This window comes from Engraulis encrasicolus, chromosome 15 (genome assembly GCF_034702125.1).
Source record: "Engraulis encrasicolus isolate BLACKSEA-1 chromosome 15, IST_EnEncr_1.0, whole genome shotgun sequence".
In the NCBI taxonomy this organism is placed as follows: domain Eukaryota; kingdom Metazoa; phylum Chordata; class Actinopteri; order Clupeiformes; family Engraulidae; genus Engraulis; species Engraulis encrasicolus.
This window is the reverse complement of record NC_085871.1, coordinates 28,627,459-28,646,913: the sequence shown is the minus strand read 5'-3', so window position 1 is coordinate 28,646,913 and position 19,455 is coordinate 28,627,459. Positions and strand designations below refer to the sequence as shown.

Sequence of the window (19,455 nt, the reverse complement as noted above, 5' to 3'; positions counted from 1 at the left end):
TAATACATTTTATTTTAAGGGCCTTTCAAGATACCCAAGGTCACTTTACATTAAAACAGAGACAAAACAGTAGAAAAAGTAATAACAAAGCATCAATGAATTTATACATCGCAACTAAAAATAGAAGAATGACTTTAAAAAATTAAAGTAAAAATAGTTATACAAGAATAAAGTAGAATAGATATGTATATAAAATAAAAGAATAATAAAGTAATAATTAAAGGAAGTGGAGGTTCATGTCAGTGGTGTGATGAATATGCAACAGTGAAGAGGTGCATCTTAAAGGTACACTGTGTAAGATTTTTAGTTGTTTATTTTCAGAACTCATGCTCCCCATTCTCATGTTACCTTTTTCATGAATACTTACCACCACCATCAAATACTAAGTATTCATTATGACTGGGAAAATTGCACTTTTCATGCATGAAAAGGGGGATCTTCTCCATGGTCCACCATTTTGAATTTCAAGAAATAAACATTTTTAGCTGCAAAAATGATTGTACTTGGGCCATACTAGAAAATATTAGTTTATTACTGAGTAAACTTTAATAAAGATTACGGTTAATCAACTTTGCTGGGAGACTAGTAAGTAGGGCATTGCAATAGCCCAGTCTGGAGGTTATGAAAGCGTGAATGAGGGTCTCAACAGAGGTAGGGGTAAGTGAGGGGTGCAGTCTGAAAATGGTTTTGAGGTGGAAAAACACAGTTTTGGTGATGTGTTTTGTATGGGACTCAAAGGAGAGAGAAGAGTCAATGATAACACCAAGATTTTTTACTTCAGAGGAAGTGGTGGTAAAATAGTCTGGAATGGAGAACTGAAAGTAATTAATGTTTTTGAATAATGATGGGGTGGTAATGACAATGACTTCAGTTTTGTTGTGATTGCGTTTTAGGAAATTGTAGGTCATCCAATTACTAATTTCATTAAGGCAGGTTGCTAAAAGGGCAAGTGGATGGAAGGGTTTAGTATGGACCGGTATGTAGATTTGGGATAGTTGCAATACCTACTCTGGCCACCATCCTACACAAATCGTTTTAAATCCTTTAATCCTCAGGCTCCAGATTTTCAAGAATTGGCCCAATGTTTAATCCATATGTTGGGAACTGTAGATGTCTGCTGCAACATTACTGTAGGAATACCAGGTTTGTCAACACACTGGTCCAAGCAAAAGGTGAGCACTTAACCACTCAAACTATCAGGACTGGGGGGACTTATTGGGCTCAATACAAGCTATGCTTGAAAGGACCTCGTGTTCAAAGATTGAGGGTTTTTTCCCCAGCTATATTTTTAGGCTCTTATGCATTTATTTAACAGGACAGTCTGGTAATGACAGGAAAGTGAGGGGGAGAGACAGAGAGGGTAGGGAAATAACTCAGGCTGGGCTTGAACTTGGGCCAGCATGGGTAGTCTGCCAGTGCACATATATGGTGCTCCACAAGGGAGATTGAGGCATCTGCCGAGACAGTTTTACACACTTCCTCACGCTCAGTCAGTCCTGCTACCGCCCGATCGATGATTTACACCTGCCCATGCTGTATTGGTTTCTCCACATTATTCTTGTATACCAGTCTGTGCTTTACTTCTTAAAGGTACACTGTGCAGGAAATGGTCGAAAAAGGTACTCCAACTATGCTGCTCATTGAAACTGGGCTGCCTATTGCCGAATTTGATCTTTTCATGAAAGTTTACTAAGTAATGAAATAATATTTTCTAGTATGGCCCAAGTATTGTCATTTTTGCAGCTAAACATGGCTATTGCTGGAAATTCAAAATGGCGGACAATGGAGAAGATCCCCCTTTTCATGTATGAAAAGTGCAATTTTTCCAGTCATAATGAATACTTAGAATTTGATGGTGGTGCTAAGTATTCATGAAAAAGGTAACATTAGTGAATGGGTAGCATGAATTCTGGAAATAAACTACTAAAAATCTCAGTGTAGCTTTAAGCCCTTTGTGCAGATCCTATGCTATAACCTTACTGTCACCAAAATTGTTAAGACCAAGTCTTTTACTTAAGGCTCCCAGTAATGTCATAGCAATGTTGTTATGATGTAATTGAGTATTTTTTTTAGCGATGATGGCGAGCCCATCTGCACAAAGAGGCTATTTCACATGTAGAGTATTTTCCTTTATGCATCGCCCTTGACAAACGCAGGTTTTTTTCACCTCATTTGTGCATTCTTTTAAATGTTCAGTTGTCCATGTGTTATTGTTAGGGACACTTCGAACACATATTTCTCTGAATATTGCTACTCCTATGGGAAATGAAATCCATTATATCACGTCATAGTTCATTTAGTACAGTTATGTGCTCACTCGCTTTATAGATACGTAATTCCCTGACATAAGTTTTCTCTCCGCCCACACGTTGTGAAAGGTGTTACATGAGTTACTATATATAAATGACGGGCCAAGTCAGCGCCAAGTCAGCGCTACTAAACAGGAGATGGTGTGGCAACCGACAGTGAGTGACACGTTTCTACAGGTAATCACTCCCCATTAAACTTTGGTTGAGTGCCAGCGAGGGTGGTAAATCATAAGCCACGCACTCTCTCTCTCTCTCCCAGTTTGTAAACAGAGAAGTCAAAGGTGAATATTAAACAGCAGCATTCAGGTGAAGGCAGTTTAGGCTGCTGGATAGTCTGCAGTGCAGAGAGGATGAGGGAGTATGATGAGATCACCTCCTTCCTTGGCTCCTGGGGACGCTTCCAGATGGTCATCTTCTTCTCGCTGGCGTTCAGCATCCTGCCTAATGGCCTGGTTGGGGTGTACATTGTGTTTGTGGGGGACACACCGCCCCACGAGTGTCTGATACCCCCGGACAGTAACATCAGCGAGGGCTGGAGGAACGTGAGCATCCCCATGGAAGAGGTGAACGGAGTGCTGAGACGGAGCTACTGCAGCAGGTACAAGCTGGACGCGCTCAGGAACTTCTCCTTGCTCGACCTAGACCCTCATGTGGACGTGAACCTCAGTGAGGTCCCACTGGAGAGATGCCTGGATGGATGGAAGTACAGCAAAGAGGTCTACCAGTCCACCATCGTCACCGAGGTGAGTGCAACATTTGAGATTCAAATATTCCTTGTCATTGACAAAACAGCAACACAATTGTGTTTGGAGCATCAACAGCACTCCATAGTTCGTACTTCATAAGTAGCCCATGGAATATCAATACAAACATAAATGTGGATCAAGTGCTTAAGCCGTTAACACATGGCATTATAAAGTTGCTGTTACCAGAATGGCAATGACCAAGTCGTAGTGCAGTACTAAAGGCCTTGTGTTATGTCATAGTAGTGTACATACATTATGGGGCTACCCCTCAGAATACCCATATGCAGTATACTGTAAGCCTCGAACGAAAAAGGTTCCTCGCCCTTGGTATAAGGTCATATCTATGATATAACACAGGGCCTTTAGTAATACACTACGACTTGGTCATTGCCAGTCTTACTTACTTATCCTCTTTGTCCCGGCTGGGACATATTGCCATTTTGGTAAATACAAATGTATAACGCTGTGTCTTAACGGGTTAAAGATGAAGGCTGCCCCAGTGTAAACATTATCCAATGTCTATTCATTATCAGTTATTTAGTGTTATGGCTTACACGCAAGTGTCATTCAGCAGTTTTATAACCACACACACACACACACACACACACAGACACACAAACACGTGCACATTTGAGCCAGGTCAAAGGGGCAATGTTAGTTACATGTGTATGTTTTTTCAGTTGATGTATTACAGTGGGTTTATGCTTGTGTCTGCAGTGGGACCTGGTGTGCGAGAATGAGCATAAGGAACCTCTGACCAGCTCTATCTACTTCCTGGGTGTGCTCGTGGGCACTTTTATCTCAGGACAGTTATCCGACAGGTCTGTGCACCACACCACCCAGACTAAAGAAAAAGAAGTAAAAAAAAACTGCCATAGTTTTCTTCCAAAACAAATAACTTCACTGAGTATCTGGTCTGCACTTGCTATAGAGCGATGTACTTGATTCTGCGTTGGATGGCTTTCTTTGTCATTTTTATTTATTAACAACAGTGCCTAGCCACCCCATTAGGTTCAAATGAATAACTGGTGTAACCTATTCACTAGTGGTGTCAACAATAATCAATTCGGTGATGCAATGCAATGCGGGGCATGGACGATCCAATTCAATGCGGCAAGTTCAAGAATCGATGCAGCAATTTTTTAAAGTTTCGATTACTTCCATGGATATTTCGGGAGCAAATGAATGTTAAATTAAATAAAAGCACTTCAAAGCATTGAAAACTGCAAGACTGATACAGAAAACAGCCAATAAATTGTTGCTCAGTATCTGACTACTTGTATTGCCTCATCATGACTGATGAAACAAGCAGTACAAATGTAATGCATTGCAATGCATTGTATAATTGAATTGAATCGAATCGAATAGAATAGAATTGAATCACTACCTCCCGAATCGGAATCGAATCGAATCGTGAGGACAGTGCCAATGCACACCACTACTAATCACTAAGTAATATCATGTGCTAGTGTTGTACTTACACCATAAATGTCCTTCTACTTTCACTTTTTGGTCACCTCTGAGCACCCCTGACCACTGTCTATGTAATGAGTCACTGCACACAGGGCCGCTGACAGCTTTTGCTAGGCCCGCGACAAAGTCATCTGAAAGGGCCCTCTACCCAATACATACAATGTAAATGGGACCCAATTCTGGGCCCCCTATCTCCCTGGGCCCGGGACAACATACCCCTTTGCCCTTTCTTTTCCCTGACCGATACGGACGCTTCATTGGGAAGCCCATTCTCGGGGAAAATCAACTACATGCTTCGTGGTGCCGCTATGATACAGCCTCCTTTTTCGTAGATGGGCAATGCCCGCTGTCGTCGAGAGTGGGTGAGAGAGAGGGTGAGAGAGAGCGAGTGAGAGAGAGAAGCGTGCATTCCGGGAGGGGAGCGCTGTCGTTATGTCAGCTTCATGCCATGTCTCCCTTCCTCCAACATTATCCCTAACCTTAACCCTAAACTTAACCCTAACCTTAACCCTAACCCTAAACTTAACCGTAAATCACTTGTTTGAAATGTTTGATTACCGTTGTGTCCAGTTAGCCTTCACTCGCGCTTGATTGTTGACGTCCGTCCGCATTATTCTTCCCCCCAGAACCAAACTACCCCAATTGTCATTTCCCCCTTTCGTCGCCCAACCACGAGAAACGAAGCTATTCGTAAAGGCACCACGAGGCTTAAAGTTGATTTTTTTTTTGTTTTTCTCGTAAAGACTTCACGAATGGGCCGAGTTACTGTTGCATTGGGAGTGGATGCCTTAGCACATCCGTGGCCACGTACTCTCCTTCATGCATTTTCCCCGTTGACTTTAATAACCCCAACTCTTGACAGGGTCAGGAACGAACGTCTCACAATGATTCTGATAATCCACAACCGACACTGAAGAAGGCTCTGTGCAGCCGAAACGTCTAGGAACGGTAGGAACATTAGTTGCCAGAGATTACGCAAATGCTTAATGCATGGCCTTGGCCCCTTAGAGAGATCTACTAATACAAGTACATGGAGAAATCTACCATCCCCACCCAGAATGGCTGGCTCTGTGGATCCGGCACGTGAAAGGTTAAACTTAACAAGTGGGTTACTCCATCACGTCGTTATGATAATACAAAAATTGCTAGAAGAGCCCCTTCCATGCGCACGTTTTATGAAGCACAGTGGTGTGTGTTTAAAGATTGGTCAGTAGTAATAATGGAGAAATCCCTTTTCAATGTTCTGTTAACACAGTGTTGACGTTTCTACAGAGCCTATAAGCCTTCTCTACAGTGAAGGTTTATTTAGCCTCCATGTCATGTTGGTTTTAACGAGAAGACAGTGGGACATCATCCCTTGAGCCTCAGGTACTAAGAAGTAGTAATAAGTGCGTAACCGGGTTTCGCCGTGAAATGTTGTGCACATGCAGGACCACACGCAAGCCCAAGTCTCCGCCTTGCCTCCCCCCTTATATTCTACGTGACTATTGTAATTAGTAAAAACAGGCCCATTCGTGTGTCCTCATTGGTTGAAAATGATGATGGGTGTTTTGAAGGTGGCCATAATTGAAAAAGAAAAATGCTGCGCACAATAACGAAATTACTTTGGCATGTCTTAAGTTAAAGTGTGTGTGTATGTGCTTGTGTGCGTGTGTGCGTGTGTGTGTGTGTGTGTGTGTGTGTGTGTGTGTGTGTGTGTGTGTGTGTGTGTGTGTGTGTGTGTGTGTGTGTGTTATAAAGGTATGGTAGACGGCCTGTGATGCTTGGCACCATGGCTATCCAGACACTGACCATCTTCATCCAGATCTTCTCGCCCAACTGGGAGTTCTTCACCGCCATCTTCTTCTTCATAGGAGCCAGTGGATTCTCCAACTACGTTGTTGCCTATGTCCTTGGTATGGCTGACACAGTCCATTGGCTAAAATGTCTGAGGGCTAGGGGGGTTGGGGGGTGGGTTTGATGATGGGCACGTTTCTATCAGTTTATTGACCCTTTTTTGTCATGCCACTGCCAATGTCACTGCCCATGCCACAGCATACCATACATATTGTGCTTAACCATGCATGGGATTCCCACACTTGTAATAAAGAGCGAGCGTGGATACGTGAAGGATTCTGGGTACTTTATCATGGCAAGGAGGCCGCAAGTGTAGCCTTGGGAACTCTACAAAACAAGAGAGTGTGGCAAGCAACTGATAGATTTTGAAGCATACTTCACTTTGGAACAGTACTTGGCGAGTTGCGATGATGTGAAATCCTTGAAAAATGGGCATTACCCTTCGTAGCAAGGCCAGGACACTTCACATTGAGAAATGCCCAGTATCTCCAGAAACCAGACTACTCAGATAGGATGCAGCCTAGACATCTGACGTGTGCTAGTAGCTTACAATTTTCCACAACTTTGAGAACCCCTGTGTTAAATAATACAGTTTGTTCTATGTGTATCACTACGTACTGTGTGAGACAGGCACTGAGATGCTGAGCCCAGCTGTTCGAGTGATTTTCTGCTCCATGGGTGTGTTCATGGCCTCCAACATTGGTCAGATGCTCCTGCCTCTGTTCGCCTACTTCCTCAGGGACTGGAGGCTCCTGGTTATTCCCATGGCTGCCTCTGGATTACTCTACATCCCCCTCTGGTGGTAAGGTGGTACATCTACACGCACACACAATCATGTATTGTGGCTATAGTCCGGGAGCCGTGGGCTTTAACCCAGATTTCTTTGATAAAGTTATTTTTTTTGCTTTATCTGATAGATTTTAGGTAAGTCTTCAAGATTTCAGACGATGCCCGGTGATATCACTTGAGCATTTTCAGATTTTGAGCCTTTATTGTCCCATAAATGCAAATTATGACAAAAAACTAAAGACACCTAATATTAATGTGAATAATGTTACAAAATGTACCAAATTGCTTATATTACCTGAAAAACATTCACATTGGACTGCCTTAACACTGCCCTTATTGAAACAAACCCAATATGGGGTAATAATTAACCCTTTCATAACAGCAATCCCACAAATAAGACGAGACACTGTAGGTGAATAGGGTATTTTTTTTAACTTGCAGATATCAATATGAAACTTTATCAGATGATTACTCGTATGAATTGGAGAAAAAAATGTATTACAAGTTTTCTATATTTTATGTTTAAATATGCTAATTAGGCTATTATCTAATTAAATATGCACTAATTTGCATTATAATTTGATGCAATGAATCTGACCACCTGAAAATGCCAGCTTCAAAATTCCTTTTTTATCTTGTTAATATCCTACATACAAGAATGTTTACTGTGGTTAATTGTGGCTATCTCCTTTTGTTATCCAGGTACAGAGAAAATACTGCTAATAACCTTAAAAAATGTGATTTCAGCCTATTTTTATGCATTTAGTTATATAAATCAGGTCATGAATGACAAATAAACAAATGCCTCAGTAAAAAACATTCACAACATTGCTTAGAATAAAACTGTAAAGTATGGAACGGATTGTGCATTATGAGATCCTGCATAACATCACATCATGACAACATACATGACAACATCGCCGGTAGGTAGCCTACCACAAATAGCCAACATAAAACAAAAAAAGAAAAGAACAACAGAGTGTGAGGGTAACTGGTGAGTTGGCTGTTCCAATAGATGAGTAAAGAAATGATATACATCCAGTGTATCCAGACTAGTATTGAATGATCACTTAAATCCATAAAGCCATCAAATAAGATCTGTACATGCATTTAAATTTACACAGAAAGACCTATACACTCGCCTCCAAAAGTTTTGTCACCTATCCATCTGTTTGGAATGAAAGTTAATAACCTGACTTTCAATTAATCACTTGGCTTCAGAAGTCACTCATATGAAAGCTAGAACCCTCCCGAATGAAAATGTATGTACAAAAATAAATTGCATGCACCAAAGAAAGATTGACCCCTTATTGAACACAGACGGGGCAGATTTTCACAAGACAAAAGTTTTGTTGCCTATCGAACATAAAGTGAAAATGAGCAGATAAGTCACTTCAAAACACTTCAAATACTCTTTTTTCTTTCTTCATCTCCAACACCATATAGTTTTGATGCTATCAGTTCTAAAATGGTTGATCTTGGGATCTTGACTTCAGAGTACGAGTCCCATTAGCCTTCATTTTTGTCAGAATTAGGCCTGACATACTCCTGGCTGGCTTTTTTGAGACAGGACAGTGGGAGAGACTTCTTTGGTGTTAAAGGTGAAGAATTTGGAAAAAATACATGGTGCCTAAAGTCAAACATGGGAGGGATACAGCTCTTATGTGGAGCTGCATGCATGCTGCTGGTGTGTGAGGGCTTTTATCATTGATTACATCATGAAGTTAAAAATGTATTGCTCTACGAATAGCAAATATGTCACCATCTCTCATTGAACTCCATTGATTTTCATTGTGTTGCTTTCCATGATTACAATGACCCTAAACATACACCTAAGGCCAAAGTTGATTTTCTGGAGAGGTGTGAGTGAATCAGTGATTAAGTATGACACCCGATCTGCGTATTTGAAGTGTTTTGAAGTGACTTATCTGCTCATTTTCACATTATGTTCAATAGGCGACAAAACTTTTGTCTTGTCAAAATCTGCCCTGTCTGTGTTCATTAAAGGGTCAATCTTTCTTTGGTGCATGAAATTTATTTTTGTACATACATTTTCATTCGAGAGGGTTGTAGCTTTCATATGAGTGACTTTTGAAGCCAAGTGATTAATTGAAAGTCAGGTTATTAGCTGTTATTCCAAACAGATGGGTAGGCGACAACTCTTTTGGAGGCGAGTGTATACACTGCAACATACAGTACCAAACGCTGAGAGAGAGAGAGAGAGAGAGAGAGAGAGAGAGAGAGAGAGAGAGAGGTCTAAACATAGGAAAACAGCTATACATTATATATACGGTTGAGTCAAAAAATTAAGTCAATCCAGTGTATCCTGACTGGTATTAAATGATCACGTTCATGAAGCCATCAAATAAGACATGTACATGCATTTAAATTCGCACAGAAAGACCTGTCTACACCTATACAACATACAGAGTCCTTAACACCTAAAACACCTATAGCCTACATTATACTACACGCACACGCACACGCACGCACGCACGCACGCACGCACGCACGCACGCACACACACACACACACACACACACACACACACACACACACACACACACACACACACACACACACACACAACATTGGTTCGGCAGCATCCCAGCCGAAAACATGCACAGAAAATGGTGCAAGGCACACTGTTTACAGCACAGCTACATTTCTTAGAATTGCAGGGGCTTTTACTCTTGCAACCACATCTGACCATCTGTAAAATGTAGTCTGGTGCCAATTTGACCTTTTCTGGTACACTTATTGGTATCAGTGCTTTGTTGCATGGGTCTTTCTTCCATCCAAATGCTTCAGGAGATAGTTCAGGTGGAGTGTGAACCAATGTCCTCCACAATATTGCTTGAAAATGAGCCCTTTTCACATTCTCAAGAAATGCCTCTGTTGTTGGTGGAAGAGCAGCCAGGTTAGGTGAAGATAAATGACCTTTCCTATTCTTTTTTCCCCATACCACCAACCTTGTATGTGACATGCTGATACTGTCTGGAATGCCATAACATGCCGACACAAAGTTAGTGGCCTCTCTGGAAAGTTGTTGGAATGGTGCCAGCACATTACCAATTGATGTCAAGTGATATCCAGCTTTTAGGGTCTTGATAACAGAGCCTTTACCAATACCAAAATAGGATGCCACAGTGTCACACCCTGATATGGCATGGGCTGGTAAAAGGTCAATTACAATGTCACTTTGTGGATTTACGTTTTTAATTTTATCTCTTTCCATGTTAATACGACCACCACTGAAATTATGTACTTTGCAGGCAAACAAATAATCAGCCAAAAAGTATGTAATTATTACTTACAATTTTTATTTTGTGTTACAATAGCACAGGAAGAGTAAATAGCAATGTATGAAATGGTGAAATTCTGTGTTGAATTAGTACCGGTAATCCTTTCTGGGTATGTCTTAGCTGACACCACCAATATTCGCCTAAATGTTACATATTTCTGCTTGACAAACAGCTAGTTATGTAATTGTCTAAAATTTATTTGGTACGAGGACACTTTCTCCACTTTGATGTGGCAGGCCTACCACCCAGAATGCTCTATGGTTAATCATAGTGCAGTTATGAAGCTGTCAAAAGCTTGTGGGCTATGGCTGCAGCGAAATCAACATGAAAGGGTTAATATCTGAAATTGGCACATCACCCACTCTTATCCTGATGGGTAAGTGTTGGACAACTACAAACAGCAAAACCAAACAACCCACTATGAGATATAAAGCCACGTTTGGCGAAATGTTGGCCTTTGTGTCTCCCACTTGGAAAATCAGGCTTTTTGGGTGAAATGCCCGCCCCAAACATGCATGGCCCCACCCCCACTGATGTCCATACCTCAACACCTGTTCTTATACACATCCCACCATGTAAACAAACACAAAATAAGTATGGTATAGGGTATTTGGTCAGCATAACATGAATTGGGAGCCAAAGACTGTTGTAATCTATGGCTGCAGCACATCAAGCATAAAAGGCTCAATATCTGAAAATGCTCAAGGGATATCACCGGGCATCGTCTGGAATCTTAATAGGTACACCTTAGGCAACCACAAACTGCAAAGAAAAAAACTTTATCAGACGAAACTGGGTTCGGCTGATATTTGGCTTTTGGCTGCCGGACTACTATCCATTGCATTAATTGTTATAAATGTAACGTTTGTCGTCTGAAAGCATGCTGTAATATAGTGTGATGAGCAGATTAATCTTTTCTTCTAAATGGATCTTTCTTCGTACTGTATACTGTCTAGTGTGTTCTCCAACTTAAAGGTGCACTGTGTTGGATGGTGGCCAGAGTATGTATTGCAACTAGCTGCTCATTGAATGTGCTGCCTATTTTCATTAACGGTGCACCGTGTAATATTTTTAGTAATTCATTTCCAGAATTCATGCTGCCCATGTTACCTTTTTAACAAATACTTACCACCACCGTCAAATTCTAAGTATTCAATATGACATGATATGAAAATTGCACTTTCAACATGAAAAGAGGGATCTTCTCCATGGTCTGCCATTTTGAATGTCCAGAAATGGGAGGGTGGGACGGTAACATGACTAGGGTACCACAGTCGTGGAGGATGATGGGTGGACGAGAAGTTGCCATAGCCATATTCATGAATGCAACTATTACCCAGTAATTGCCCGTCATCTCAAAGTAAAATCTTTTTTAAACTGAAGTGTACTGCTATTTTACCTATACAACTACTGTATAAATATTGTAGAGCACTTTTAGTTTTACAGTAGACCTACTAATACTGTGAACGTTCTGTAGACTAGAGTACTGTTATTTTAACAGTTCAATTGCTGTTGAACTATCGTAGTGTACTGTGATGCATTAAACAGCATTTTGCTGCAGTTGATGTTTGGTGTAAAATAAGAGTAGAATGCAGGTAACAAGATTTGCCTGTAGCATGCTGTTATTTTGCAGGGACATTTCTTACAGTGTAGACGTGATATACAATGAATGTACGGTACCGGTATGTATACATTACTGCACTGCATGGTACTGTACTGTGCATATTATGTCTATGCTTGTAATGATCTACCCCCGTTGACCCACACTTCCCTACAATCCCCACCGTAGGGTGATTCCAGAGTCTCCGCGCTGGCTCCTGTCCCAGGGAAGGGTGGAGGAGGCTGAGGCCATACTGAGGAAAGCAGCCAGGATGAACAAGGTGGCCATACCGGATGTCCTCTTCACGACCGATGAGGTAAGCTTGCATCTGGTTGGTAACAACAGGTGGATAGAGGGGGATAGGGGACGGTTAATTCATACTGTACATGTTCTCCCATTGTTCCCATCTTGCCTGTGACTGAGGGGTATTCTGAAGCTACGTTTATGTTTACGTTTGACAGAAGACGCAAAAGTGGCACCTAATCTTCAATTCTTCTACGCCTTTTATTCGACAACGATTGCATAAATACAAAAATGTTTGATCTGAAGTGTCCTGCATTTACGCGGCGACCTCGCCATAGATACGCAATATCTGGAGAAGTATGACGTGAAGGTGTATGAGACGTGAGCATGTTTTGGCTTTTTTACTGTTAAGACGGAGACGCAACCCGGGTTGTCTTCAAAGCTCGCCACTCTGGAAGGAGTCTTCAGATTTTTGCATCTTCAAGCCCTGATGGCGGGGTTGTCGTGTAAACGCAAGCGCTTCTGATAAAATATTTCTCCCAAAATCATCCTCATATGAAGGGCACCTGAGCATGATGCCATTGCCACAGTGTTCCAAGGGCGCTGGGTTTTTTTTAAACAGTTTTTTAAGTTTTACTGTACCCTCTGATTATTATATTATTATATTATTATATAATAATCAGGGTCTGAAACAGCCAAATTGAGAAACGATTACTGGACTGGCTATGTTTATTCAATGTGATGGAAACATGTTTTGATAGCTTGAGTAATTTGAGTTGTTTTACGTAACTTGTGAACTCCTGGACATCATTTTGGTGGTGTTTTCTAGCCATTGAGTTTGCCCTCATCATTTGCTCATTTCTTTTTACATAGCATGCAGCGTCTAAGCAAAACACAAAGTTATGTATTACTCACAGTTATTCCACTGTACCTAAGGAGTAAACCCCCCCCCCCCCCCCCGAGATTCTTTTACTTCTACTTCTACTTTGTTTACATGCCTCTGTTTATTATACTGGACCCCGTTTCTCTGAGGCATTGTTGCTATCTACACATAGTTATTACCTCCGCCGTGTTTATGGTCGCGTTGGTTTGTCTGTCTGTTTGTCTGTCTGTCTGTCTGTCTGTCTGTCTGTCTGTCTGTCTGTCTGTCTGTCTGTCAGCAGGATAACTCAAAAGTTATTTACAGATTTGGATGACATTTTCTGGAGTTGTTGAAAATGGCACAAGGAACAAGTGATTACATTTTGGTGCTGATCCGGATCACGGTCCCAATCCAAGAACTTCTTAAAATTTCGTCACCATTTTGAGATAGGGCGAATTCTGACGTTCCAGTTCTTAGCTCCACAAAAACAAGGCAGAATATAGTCAAATGTTAGTCAAATATAGTCAAATGTTCTATCCAGCAGCTTCCTTGGCGGAGGTCTGCACTCTCTGAGTGCATTTCTAGACCTTATTGTGTTGTTTTCTCCCAGATCATGGACTCCAAGGCAAAGAAGGAGAAGAAGCACAACCTGCTGGACATCCTGAGGAGCTGCAATGGTGTGTCCCTCATCATCATCTGCTCCATGATCTGGTATGTCACGCTCTTCACTTCATTACCCTGTTTTGCAATCACATAAAAATATTGAAGTGACCCAGGTATTTGAATAACTACTAGAGTACACAGAAAACAGTGGTGTAAAAGTTTATGTCCATACCTATGGATGCGTCTTATAGCTGCTTTGAATGCACTGAATCAAATGTGTCTGATGTCACGAGTAGGCCCATTCCTCAAATAGCATCACTGTAAAACAGTGTTTCTCTGCCTTTTTTGATCAAATGCCCCCTTGACCTCATCATAAGCCTCCAAACACCCCCCTTTGGTATTACTGTAAAAATTACAACCGATTAATGTCCCCTGGATGTAGATATAGAAAAGCTAGATTTCGCATTCAGCCTTTGGCCAGCCTCCGGTGTCTCAGTCTTGGTACAGGAAGAGACATTGGAAAAGGTAGAGACGAATCAAGCCTGTATATCTATGTGATGCCAGGTGAACACCCCCTTTAGGATACCAGCAGAGGTTGAGAGGAAATGGAATTTCAGTGCTGTAGATGGCGGTAGTGTGCATCTTACACAAGTCGCCAGCAAACGTCACAGAAAGAGTAGAGGAAGGTTGGGACGATGAGTGTGTTACAATATGCGACCTTGCCTCCTCCACTTGTGCTTGTGGCCTCGCCCCTCCTCCTGGCCCCTTCTCAGTGGAGAAAACGATAAAGTTTCCCAGCTGTCCGCCTAGCCACAACAACTTTTGAGGGACTGTTTTTCATTCACCATCCCAATTGCAAATGAGAAAAAGACTTTGCAATTGAGCTTTTGCAAGATATTGGAATATACTGCTGTTGTCACTGATGTCATCATGACATATTACTTCCTGGTACGAGGAAACAAGCACAAGTGGAGGAGACAAGGTCGCATATTGTAACGCCCTCAACGCCCCCTTAGGAGACCAAACTTGAGCACACTCCTTTGCATTGGGTAGGCGTGGTTTGAGTTACTATTTGTATTAGAAAATCTTTGGTGCAGGGCTCCTATGTTTTTCACCCTGTTGGCAAAGATGTTGTTTTGCCACCATCTACAGGATATTTTGTGCATGGCCTTGTCACCAATCAAGCTTTAATTCAAGCAGCATTATCCTCTGAACAAACATGGAGGCAATCAAAATGCAAGCCTTCGTTCCAATATACGGGTTTCTCGTTCACAAACATGCTCGCCATGAGGGGGAGCAACATGTTAAGCAACCAATCACATGAGGGCATCTTTTGAGTGACAGCAGCTTCCAAACAATCAGAGGCTGCAGAGACACCCTCAGCTGCATGAGCAGCCCAAAGTTTTGCATGCGAGAAAACACCTGTAGACAGTGGTAATCAACACGAGATCTACTCTATGCTGTGTCTCATATCGCACACTTGTGCACTTCGGGCACTATGTTTCAGGGCATACGGTGCTCACGCTAAAAATGTCAGTAAATTCAGTGCATTGAAAGTGCCCGGATGCTGCCCTAACAGACGGTAAAAAAAATGCAGTGCTTGAACGATGGACACTGCACACACTTAGGCGGCCGCCATGTTGTTAACAAAACGAAATAAACGTGGTGTCTAGTTCAGTAGAGTTTCTTAATGCTGTTGGTGAGACACCAACCTTTTCATGCCAAACCAAGTATTGTATGCAAGATAGTTGCCATTTGGGGTGAAGGAGATGTAGCCTGCCCTAAATAAAAGCACGAGACGCTGTGCAATGTAAACAGTAGCCAAGCAATGTTTTGGCTAGCTAATGCTATGCTCCCCCATCACTTCCAGTGAGGGAACAGTACATAGTGCCCAAACTTTTCCACAACACTATGCATTACAGACCTCAGTGCCCTGTGTGTACTATGCACTAACCTTCAGTGCACTGACACATGTGCGCGATATGAGACACAGTGACAGCACTAGTGTTCTATCGGGATGATCCCTGTTAGCACTCTGCTATTATTGATGCTTTGTAAAGTATCTATAAACAATATAAGATTTTACAGAGTATTAATTTACAAAAACATTGTAAATGTTTGATAATAAAACATATCTATAAAATATTAACATAACATTTCCCACTCATTTACAAAAATCTGTATTAATGTTTTGTTCATCATTAGTTAACTATTTACTAAGTTTGTGTCCTGTGTGTTCACAGGATGGTAATAACGATGGCCTACTATGCCCTGCTGTTGAACACCACCAACCTGCACGGCAACAAGTTCTTCAACTTCTTCCTGTCCGCCGTTGTGGGGATCCCTGCCTATATCGTGGCCATGCTGTTACTGAAGTACTGCCCCCGCCGCTTCTGCCAGTCCTCCACTCTCATCCTGGGTGGCACTGTCATCCTATTTATTCAGCTCGTGCCCAGAGGTGAGGAAACGATCCACTGCACACCTGGACCGAGTTAAAAAGATAAGCATAGCAACACTGTTACTAGGTGTGTTTGCAACCACACATCTATTTTGCTGATCACGACGAGATCTGCTATGTATTAGACAGGTGGGGATGAATGCTCGGCAACTAATGTAGACACAAATATCTAACGTGACTTCCAAAGAGTTGAAGCAGTGAGTAAACTTCCTCTCAAACATGTGGACTGCACACAAAATTCACATCAGCTAGATGAGTGCCAACCAGGGTAGATTACTGACAACGGGAGGGTCCCATGCCAGTTCAGTGAGGTACGAGCTACTGCATAGCAGCGCAGCAGAAAATCAGTTCCCGTGATGATTTGACGCCATGTGGGATGAATGTGGAGCAGAAGTCACTTCCATCCACAGCATCGTGGACACAATTTCTAACCAGAGTGCATTGTAATGTTTGCAGTGGGCATGCGCCTGCTGCAGGCTGCTGCATGATGCGTCATTATAAACAAGCCCAAGCTCAGTCACACGCAAACAGCGTTGCCGGATGTATGACAATTGCCGTATTTGTACCATCATTTTGTCAACATGATGTACGGTCATTTCAGAGTTCTCATTCAATTCATTTTGATCGATGCCTTGAAACAACTATTTGGGTCTTATAAGATAATTTCCTCCCAAAAAGCCCCCCAAAATGATAATTTTGAGGTTTTGGTACAATAATTCAGCATCTTCCATCTGGCAACACTGCACGCAAGCATCAGTCAGCAGCATCCTCCATGCCCACACTGCCATGCATCGGCCAAGGAGATTCTTCTTCTGCCATTCCGGCACAGGAAATCGTTACTCCTTTATTAGGTGGACAAACACGCTTATTAAACAATCCAAAAACATGTTGCAGAATGCTGCGCTACATTGAATCCAAGCAATCGAGGCAGGTTTACTCGAATACCAGTTTCAGGCTGTAAACCAGTGGTGTCTACATACTGTGTATAGTGGGCTATATGTACAGTAGTCTGGTGACCTAACGTCCGTATTTCCCAGGACATGATTTTAGGACCTCTCCTGATCGTACCGGTGTATTTTTAGTGACATATTGGAATGTCCCGGTTTTCATAACATTGGATCATTAAAATCCCTTTGGGTAACACATGTTGTACAACAGCTTACATTTAAAGTACAGTATGTCAGAGTGTCATCTACATTGTTTTGAAGGATGGGGAACACAATTTAAACCCTTTCATGTTCCGTAGCCTCTTGGGCTTCTCCCTCGTGGCAAATCTACAGGCAGGCGAATGCATACTCTTCAGACCTGACATCTCATTCACGTAGCAAGAATGTAAGAAATTTAGTATGGTGGTGTAAAGGTAACACGAAGTAACCGCACAATATTGGACACACCTGCAGTCCATCTCTGAGCATGTGTCCCATCTCTTATTCAGACCAAACAAGACAGTCAACCATTCGATCACTTCTGCCAGCAACATGTTGACGTTCTTTACATAATCTAACTATTTATATAGATTGTTCGGGACCTAGTTAAGCTAGGCCCTGGCTAGGCTAGGCCAAAGATAGTAGGTAGTGCCAAAGTAGTTAGTTAGTTTGTGGTAGTTAATGTCAATGTGAGCAAAATAGGTGTGAGTCACGGCATGGAGGACCTCATGACAAATCGTGGCATATACAGTATACATTGATCATCTTTGACTATGCGCTTACACACTCACACCAGACTCTAGTCATTTATGATTGTAAAAAGTGGACTGTGATATGTTGTGCATGATGTTGATAGCTGAGATGTTCTCTCTTATGTATAATCTATCACTGTTCATATCTGTAACAATTGCTCTGCAGATCTGCCAGAAATAGCCGTCCTTCTGGAGATGGTGGGCAAGTTTGGCATCACGGCAGCCTTCTGTGTGGTTTACGCCGTGACCTCTGAACTCTTCCCCACTGTGGTGCGTAACATGGCCATGGGAACATGCTCCATGTCTGCCCGGATTGGATCCATCATCTCCCCCTTCGTCATTTATCTAGGTACCAGCTTTACTGTACACATGAAACGTGGATTTCTATGTACTTCACAAATAAAAAGACATATTTTTTGTTATACTTAAAGTTACTTGAAGCCAGCACCCTCAACGTAGTTAATGAACACTGAGTGAAGCTTGCTCCGAGCTACAAATGGACAGTATCAGCATTATACTTCAGCGCATCAGTAAATCTGGAGGATATATTCTGCCTATCTCAGCCTACTAAACTACTGGCAGAACATATTGGCAAGTTGGCCTAGTACTGCATTGTCGGAGATCAGACGCAAAAGGATGGCAAACCTGTCCTCCAATCACAACACACATTTTTTTTCCTGTTTGAATTGGGCGGGTTAGTCAATGTTGTTCTGATTGGTCAAAGCTTGCAGAGGTAGTTTGAACAACAACGGTTTGATCGCCTCCACAACCCTCAGCTTTCTGAATCGTGTGGTGCCAGACTAAAATTTTCATATCATAGTCTGCCTTGTCAGGCTATGCTGCTCTCTCATTCTCTCTCTTGGATTCATACTATAATGTATACTACAATATAATATAAGAAATGATTTCTATCAATGTTTCTCTGTCATACAACCAGCCCCTTTTCTCTTTCTCTCCCAAACAGGAAATTATTACAAATACATTCCCTACATCCTGATTGGGAGTTTAGCTGTGTTGTCTGGCCTGCTCTGTTATGTGCTGCCTGAGACGTTTGGAAAAGTTCTTCCAGAGACCATCGCTGAGATGCCAACAGTCAGATGGTGAGTGACATCTTCAATCTTCCATGCCTTATAAGCCTTATGAGCATGGCTGGATTTGCCATAGGGCATTTAGGGCATTTGCCCAGTGTGCTGTTGACGTTTTTGGCTTGGCCCTCCCCCTAATGGTATCCGTCCTCATGCCACTACAGCAGACCGCTTTGAGATAGTGATTTTGGTAACATTTTGGCTGTTGCGGTCAAAATAGCTCGTATTAGAGGATTAAAATGAAAATTAAATTATTAAAAATTTAAATGATTCTGTGAGTCTACATAAGCAGATGAGCTGAATGAATGAGTGGCAGCACTGTTGTGGATTGATTACAGCAGTCATTAACAGGAAACCCGCCAAAATAGTTTTCTCCACATAGCCAGAATGTTTCAAGCAAAAATCACTACACGTTAGTAGTAATTAACAAATTAAAAATAACGTATTTAGTGCCTGACATTTGAGTAT

At 41.9% G+C, this 19,455-nt stretch overlaps 1 protein-coding gene across 1 annotated transcript; it reads left to right on the top strand.

Annotated features, from left to right (window-relative positions):
* The first annotated feature begins 2,659 nt into the window (after positions 1–2,659).
* Positions 2,660–19,006, top strand: LOC134463956 (organic cation/carnitine transporter 2-like). The gene is made up of 9 exons (XM_063217341.1): positions 2,660–3,052; positions 3,773–3,876; positions 6,269–6,423; positions 6,995–7,166; positions 12,248–12,374; positions 13,774–13,874; positions 16,010–16,224; positions 18,069–18,251; positions 18,867–19,006. Exons 1-9 carry the CDS (start codon positions 2,660–2,662, stop codon positions 19,004–19,006), a joined length of 1,590 nt encoding a protein of 529 aa, XP_063073411.1.
* The last annotated feature ends 449 nt before the right edge of the window (positions 19,007–19,455 follow it).

What these genes read in the sequence shown, in the direction of transcription:
- LOC134463956 (XM_063217341.1), top strand. Translation starts at nt 2,660, where the DNA reads ATGAGGGAGTATGATGAGATCACCTCCTTCCTTGGCTCCTGGGGACGC. An exon ending in CTCTACATCCCCCTCTGGTG is followed by an intron (nt 7,167 to 12,247) that starts GTAAGGTGGTAC and finishes TCCCCACCGTAG; the next exon opens with GGTGATTCCAGAGTCTCCGC. An exon ending in TATTCAGCTCGTGCCCAGAG is followed by an intron (nt 16,225 to 18,068) that starts GTGAGGAAACGA and finishes ATTGCTCTGCAG; the next exon opens with ATCTGCCAGAAATAGCCGTC.